This window comes from Plecotus auritus (genome assembly GCF_963455305.1).
Source record: "Plecotus auritus genome assembly, chromosome: 5".
Lineage (NCBI taxonomy): Eukaryota > Metazoa > Chordata > Mammalia > Chiroptera > Vespertilionidae > Plecotus > Plecotus auritus.
Genome location: NC_137776.1, coordinates 115,811,350 through 115,819,370, shown reverse-complemented (window position 1 = coordinate 115,819,370; position 8,021 = coordinate 115,811,350). Strand labels below are relative to the sequence as shown.

The 8,021-nt window shown below is 41.6% G+C and overlaps 1 protein-coding gene across 1 annotated transcript; it reads left to right on the top strand.

Annotated features, from left to right (window-relative positions):
* Positions 1 to 792: 792 nt before the first annotated feature.
* On the top strand, positions 793 to 1,389 carry LOC308248537 (small ribosomal subunit protein eS8-like; the record flags this gene model as incomplete). Its single annotated transcript, XM_080668652.1, has 1 exon — positions 793 to 1,389. The coding sequence occupies one exon, from the start codon at positions 793 to 795 to the stop codon at positions 1,387 to 1,389; it is 597 nt and encodes a 198-aa protein (XP_080524778.1).
* Between the last annotated feature and the right edge of the window lie 6,632 nt (positions 1,390 to 8,021).

Genomic DNA, 8,021 nt, shown 5'->3' with positions numbered 1-8,021 from the left:
CCTAGTCTTAATGTTGTTTCTCCTCTGAGGATACATCGGTCAATAATTGATGGAGCTTTCTTGGGTAAATGAGCTGTTGCTTGGGATATTATACATCATATTTGGAATCAAGTTTATTTTCAAGCTGCTTTTAAAGTCTTGATGCTGTGCTAACTGAATAGAAAATGCTAAATGTTAGAGGGAGTAGTACAAACCTCCAAGTGCTAAAATCATGAGCTGGACTTAGAAAACAAATGGGACTTATACTCTGTGAAAACAAGAACATGTCTGTTTATCAGAAAAGTTTGTAGGTTTGGCCTTCCCGAAGGAAACCACCTGTGGACCTCCTGTGTGCTGAGTACTGGGAGCCATGATTCAATTAGGGTACCTGCATTTTTCCTCACAACAGACTTACCTGGCAGGTGTTGTGATGACTTTTTACAGATGAACAAACTCAGGCTCAGAGAGGCTGGTTACCTCCTCAGTGTACACAGCGGTAGACTTGAAATGGAATCGGTTAGACTTGAAATCCTTGCTCTTCTCACTCCAACAAAAGTTGGACACGCTCTGTGACATGGTTTCTGGTCTGTTTCATGGTATCCAGGTGTTCCTCATGTGTTTGGTATTGAGAATGAGGCTCCTATTACCAATACTTTTCCAAGTCATTTAGCTGGAAAGAGGTACAACTCCACTTTTCTCTGGTTTTCATAGAGAACTTTGGCATGAAATTTTGATTAAGAGGTTCTGCTGCTAAAAGAAGTTTGAAAACCAGAGCTGAATGAGAACGATAAAAAGTTACCTTATAGCCGAGCTATGGGTATCTCTCGGGACAACTGGCACAAGCACCGCAAGACCGGGGGCAAGAGAAAGCCCTACCACAAGAAGCGAAAATATGAGCTGGGACGCCCTGCTGCCAACGCCAAGATTGGACCCCGCCGCATACACACAGTTCGAGTGCGCGGAGGCAACAAGAAGTACGGAGCCTTGAGGCTGGATGTGGGCAACTTCGCCTGGGGTTTAGAGTGTTGTACGTGCAAAACAAGGATTATTGATGTTGTCTACAATGCATCCAACAACGAACTGGTCTGCACCAAGACCCTAGTAAAGAACTGCATCGTGCTCGTTGACAGCACACCACACCGACAGTGGTTTGAGTCCCACTATGCACTGCCCCTGGGCCGCAAGAAGGGGGCCATGCTGACTCCTGAAGAGGAAGAGATTTTGAACAAAAAACGATCAAAGAAAATTCAGAAGAAATATGATGAAAGGAAAAAGAATGCCAAAATCAGCAGTCTTCTCGAGGAGCCGTTCCAGCAGGGCAAGCTTCTTGCATGCATAGCTTCAAGACCAGGCCAGTGTGGCGAGCAGATGGCTATGTGCTCCAGAGCAAGGAGCTGGAGTTCTATTTGAGGAAAATCAAGGCCCGGAAAGGCAAATAAATCCTCTTCCCTCCTGTCTTAGCTCATGTAATAAAGGTGTTTATTAAAAAAAAAGTTACCTTATAAAATAAATACATTAGTATAAGTGAGAACATGTCTGATATGTACAAAATTGGGAAATACTTGCTCCTTTTTCTGCTTCAAAAGACATGCCCCAAGAATATTCTACTCTAAGCATGCTACAGGGTGAAAGCTAAGCTCAGCCTCAGAGTCCAGGTTTTCATATTTGCTCAGACATCAATCTACTGTGTGTTGTTGCTTTCCCTTCCTCCATTCCCACATCTCTGGGCTGGAGGCAATTAATAATACTTACTCTACGAACCTCAGAACATTGTGTAACAAGGAAAAGAAACCAAGGTAAAGTGAGCATGGCTAAAATATAAGGCATTGTTACACTGCATTTTCTATTTTTTAGTAATTAATTGGAATGTCTTAATTAAGATTTTAAAGGCAAAATGTTAAGAGTTGAGTATATGTTAGCATGGGACAGATGGAAATGTAAAAGGCATCAAACCATTTTTAAAAGCTTATTCAGAACAATTATTTTAGAGATAATGGTCTATGAAGTTCATAATATCAGCCCTTGAGTTTTAGTTATTCACAATCTTGGCAGCTGCTAATTTTCAAACTTTCCAGTGAAAAGATACAATATGAATCACTTTGCCTTTTATTCCTCTTTCCTGATAATCAGTCCGGGCAAGTGTAGCTAGATTTGGAGGGAAGATGTGGCTCATGCTGATTAAGATCAGGAGTTGTTTTCTGAATCTCTCTGACTCCGTTCTTCCTTCCCAGCCTTCCTCCTACTTTTCTTTCCTCCTTTCCAGGAGACACATACTGTGAGCACACATGAATAGAGGATAGTATCAGCTCCAAAGGCTCTCAGTGCAGCATCTAAATAAATACACACTTCACGGCGATCAGTCTCCTTCCCCTTACCTGACACCATTACTAACATCATGAGAGCCCAGAGGACAAGATGTCTTATGTCTGGGGAGGTGTGACAAGGTTTCTTGGAGATTGTTTAGCTACTAACAGCATGGGTGATGCGTGATGATTCCACCTCCACATTTCTTTGACTTCTTTGTTTCTAATACAGACGGTCCCTGACTTACGATGGTTTGATTTATGACTTTTGGACTTTATGATGGTAAGAAAGCCATTCACATTCAGTAGAAATAGGCTAAGCTATGATGTGTGGTAGGTTAGGTGTAGTAAGTGCATTTTTGACATGATATTTTCAACTTGTGACAGGTTTATTGTTTATGACAGGTAACCCCACTGTAAGGCGAGAAGCCTCTGTATTTCAGTTTCAATCTGCTTGAAACCTGCTCATTCTCCTGGGCCCTGTCAGTACACAAAGGTGCTCCCCTGAGAACTTTCTGTATTTTCTGCTCTCTTGTTTTATCCTAGCTATCTGGTTTCTGACCTCACAAAGACCTCAAATATATAGATGCCCACCTACCTGATCCTTTCTTCCCTTTCTTCCTCTATGCCTTTTTTACTCTCCTTCCTCTTATTTTGTCCCTTTCTCATTCCCTTTTCCTCCCTACCTTTCCTTTGAGAAATTAGGGACAGGGAGGTGAGATTGGTTATATGAGACGTGAAGAGAATGTATGGAGAAAGTTGAGAAGAAAAAATTTAGAAATAGTAGTTTAATATTTTAATCTTTTTTTCTGATCTTCACTGAATCCTCTTCAGATTTTCTATAATGTTCTTGAATTTAATTTTCAATTATTTTGGTCAGAAAAGGAGCAAATAGTTTCCAAGTAGTGCCTGTGAGGGCTGCTCTTCTTACGAACAAGGTTGCAATTGATGGCACTCATCTGTGCTGTGCAATTAATGTCACTTGACACAACCAGACCTATTTCTGAAGGATTCTGTTTTTTGGAGGCATTCTGTCTCTGCCATTATAGGACAACAGCTCCAACAAGCACTTCTCCGGGCAGTAGAGGCCAGGTCTGCAGCACCCTGAAGTGTAAGGATTTGTTCGCTATGAATTAAAATGAGAATTACATTACAGGGAAAGATTGAAATGGAACTTGCAGGAGCCTGCTCTCTATCCAGCCTCATACCCAACCATGTGCATTTTCCCTGCAAGGCTGTTTTTCTTTTTTTGAATCCAGGTAGTGGGCCCAGGCTGGCGTAGCAGGTCCAGCTCAGGAGGAACATGTCCTGAGGTCTCAGGGAGGACTGCTGGGAGTCCACAGAGATATACAAAGAGCAGTCCTTGGAGCCAAACTGCCCTGGCTTAACCCCTGGTTCTATCACTTGGTACCTATGAGCTTAGACAAGGGACTAATCTCTCTACACCTAAACCTTTGTATTTAATCTGTAAATTGGGGCAAATAAAATTATCTTTGTCCTAGAATTGTGTGAGGATTAAATGAGATAATGATAGCTCTATCTTACCTGTGGTAATAACGCCTGACATTTATTGTAAGTTTTGAAATATCTATAGAAACCAGTAAAGTGAGTTAGGCCATGGAAGGAAGATAGTAAGTTTTTTCCGATTCTCTTGCAGTTGGGTGTTTGTCCAGGTGAATTTATATAATTCCTCTTAGTATTTGTTTTCGTAGAATATCACCAGGTAATCAGACTAGTTGACTTTGAGCCTATCACTGAGGTGACTATTTTACCTTCAGTAGATCACTTAATCCTCTTCAGAATTCTACAAGGCAGGTAAAAGGATCCCCATAGCAAAGATGAGACTAGTGAGGCTTACAGATGTCAGGTCATTTGTCTGAGGAGTCAAAGCCAGACCTGTCTGCCACTAATGCCTGTGTTTACCTTCCACCATGCCGGTTGTTATCACGAAGTAGCTCGTCGTTTTTGAAGTTGCCTGTCACTTCCACACTAGACTTTGAGGTGTTCCCTTTTCTATGCTTCAGGCTCTTTGCCCATGGGAAGTGTCTTTGCAGATCTAAACCTATCCTTTCTCTACCATCAGGCTCAGACCTATCTATCTGTCTGAGCCTTAGAAACATCGGCTGGGAGCTAAGATGCATGCTCCACCTAGTTCCACACTGACCTCCCTTTTAATGAATTATTATCTGTGCAGTTTAAAGCAGTACAACACTGCATAGTACTTAGTCATTTTTTATATTGAAATCATCATCATCATCATCATTATCATCACATCATTGAACACTTGCTTGGTGCTAAACTCTTTATAAGCATTATCTCACTTAATCTTATGAGACCCCTACTAGTTAGGTATATCAATTATGCTTCTCATTTTATAGGCAAGAAAATTGAGAGTTTATGTGACATAGCCAAAGCCACAAAGGTAATGGAGCCAGGATTCAGTCTCACCCTGGAGCCCAATCTCTTATTAACTGCATTTTGCAAGCTGCCTTAGTCCTGTGCTCTGAACTACAGTGTGAGCTGCCCCTGGAGTTACTCATGTGAGGCACTCAGTGAGGGGGTTTCACTGATTAGCTTGTTCAGTGGATGTTTTGTGTAACTAGACTGTGCTTGACATTGAGAATGGAACAGACAAAGGCCAATTCTAACCCTCACCTGACTGTCTTCACAGGAGCACATCAAACCATAGAGTCCATAGAAAGTGCTTTGATGTGCCTCTGGACTATAGAGTGAGGGACGAGGAGCTATTACCTCAACTATTACAACTACTTTTGAGATCAAGCTTTTCAGTTTTTTGCATGTCTGAAGAGAAATGCATGCAACTGTTTTCTTGAAAAGATGAAGTTTTCCATAAAAGAGCAGATCATTAACTATGAGAATAAGGAGACAAGGGAAATTACAATGTAATTTGGTTTTCAGGGATGTGAAATCAACATAATCAAAGCAATTGCTCAAGTGTTTGCTAAATGTCAGGCCCTGCTCTAAATACCTTTTACGTACACAGCACATTTAATCCTCACAACAACCCTATGAGGTAGGAATACTTATCTTCATTTTATCATATATTTATAAATAGATTCAGAGAAATTAAAGACTGAGTCCAACTTCACATGGGGCCCGGAGTCATCACTTGGTGAGCCTAACACCACTGGCCAAGGTCTAACCACTTAAATGTACCTACTGCCTCTGGTAGGTTGGAAAAGGTGGCAGACAACTTCTCCTTACAGGTCTTGGTGGGGAGGGGACAGGAAAGGGAACAGAAAGAGAAAGGATCTACTGAACATTTTTGAGCTCCAAGTACTGTGAAGGCACTTTATATAAATTTTGACCCCTAGAGTTATTCAGAACACTTCCCTTTCTTCCACCACAATACAACCTTTTAAGTATTAGAATTTGTTTAAATCTTCCATTCTCTGAGCTAACTATCTTTAATTTTACCATCTAGGCTAAATATGCTTAGTTCTTTCACATGTCTTCTTGTACCTAGATTGCACATCCCCTCACCTGCCTGGCTAGCATCCCTTGCTTCTGTTCCACTTGGCACCTGTCTCTTTTAAAATGAGATGCCTAGATCAGAACTCGGGTTCTAGGAATTATTCCAAGTGGCAAGCAGCCCCAGAGGAACAATTCCCTCTCCCGCCCTGTATATTAAACTTAAAAGTTTCTCAAAAGTTGCATAAGGTAGCCCTGGCCAGTTTGACTCAGTGGATAGAGCGTTGGCCTGCGCACCCAAAGGTCCTGGGTTTGATTCTGATCAAGGGCATGTACCTAGGTTGCAGGCTCCTCCCCCACCCGGGCCCTGGTCGGGGTGCATGCAGGAGGCAACCAATGGATGTGTTTCTCTCACATCGACATTTCTCTCTGTCTCTCCCCTTCCCTTTCTCTCTCTAAAAATCAATGGAAAAATATCATCAGGTGAGGATTAAAAAAAAAAGTTGCATAAAGTAGCAAATGACTTTGGTAATATACATACAATAGAATGTACATATAGTAACAATACATATAACAAAATATATTAATAAGTTTTAAATATACTAAAAATAAAAGTATAACAAAAATAACAAAAAGTCCCTGGTGCTTTAGCTTATGAATCTCATGCAGTTAACACTGGGAGAGGATAGGTACTGCTGTTATTATCTCCCCTTTACAGATGAGGAAACCCAGAGAGAACTTACGTTACTTTTGAAAAGGCACAATAAGAAATTGGAGGGGTGGAGACATGAGTGGGTCCTAGATTGACTGAGAGTTGCTAGAGCAAACACCATGTTCTAAACCACCAGCTAACACTGATGCCTCCAGCTTCCTCCTTGAGCTTCCTGAAACTAAGTGCACATTGTACTTGCTTCTAAGGTGAAGGTACTTAATTGCTACCATGCTCTCAAAGGGGAATCCTTGACCCCAAAGAGGTTAACAATCAGTGTGTTAAAGGTAGACTTGACATTGAGCTTGTAATTAAGTCAAACACCAGATTAATTGTTCTCTGTATACTGCTGTTCAGTATCTTCCCTTGCCGGTGTAGCTTGATTCCTGGACCTACCTTAAGCCCAGAACACTTCCTCCTGCTGAATTTCATCTTCGTAGCTCCATCTGTTTCAGGGCCATTTCTTTTTATTTTTTTTATGTATGTATTTTTATTTAATACATTTTAAAGAATCATGTGTGAATGCATTATTTTTCTTTTATGGGTGCTAATTAGAATGTGTCACCCCTAACAAAGAATTCTGGCTTTTCAGACACTCAGCCTCCTAGTGGCGCAACATTCACCTGCTGGTGGCTTTCAGATCCACCTGCCCTCCCCCTCTCTCTCTGCCGGCCATGTCTGGTGCCCACAGCAAACACAAGCTATAGGAACTCCTCTCGGGCTTCAGTCTAGCTTTTCCCTGGGGTTGGGGGCGGGGGGACTGGTGGGAGAAGTGAGGCTGTCCCATCTGTCCCCCCATATCCCACCAGACAGCCCTGCTGCTTAGCGGAGGTTACGCAGCCTTCTCCCTGTCCTCCAACCCCAGTGATCAGCACCCCTAATGCTGCTGATCTTGGGCAGGGGGGCAAGGGAGGAGGGATCCTTCCTGCCCTATTCAATTTCACTGCGTTTCCATCACCATTGCACCGGAACTTGGAATGTAATCCCTCAGTGAGCCACCTGGTGTGGGCCCTGTTTCCTTAACTTGACTCTGACCCATGCACATGGCCAGTTACAGTTTTACTTTTATTTACTTTTGTTTTATTTTATTTTATTGGGGTGACATTGGTCAACATGAAATATAGATTTAATGTGTGGATTTCTAAGTTACAAAATCTGTATATAACACTATGTACCCACCACCCAAAGTCAAATCTTCTGTCATATTAGGACCTCCTTCTTCCCCTAGTCCTATCCTTCTGGCAACCACCAAACTGCTGTTTGTGCTCATAAGTTTCAGTTTTATATCTCACATATGAGTAAAATCATATGGTTCTTAGCTCTTTCGGTCTGACTAATTTCACTTAGCATAATGTTCTCAAGGCCCATCCATGTTGTCGTAAATGACAGGAAGGTAAAGGCAAAAATAAATGAATGGGACTATATCAAAATGAAGAGCTTCTGCACAGCAAAAGAAACGGACAGCAAAACAAACAGTCAGCCAACCAGATGGGAGATGATATTTGCAAACAGTAGCTCTGACAAAGGTTTAATTTCCAAAATATATAAAGAACTCAAAACTCAACACCAAACAAATAAATAATCCAATCAAAAAGTAG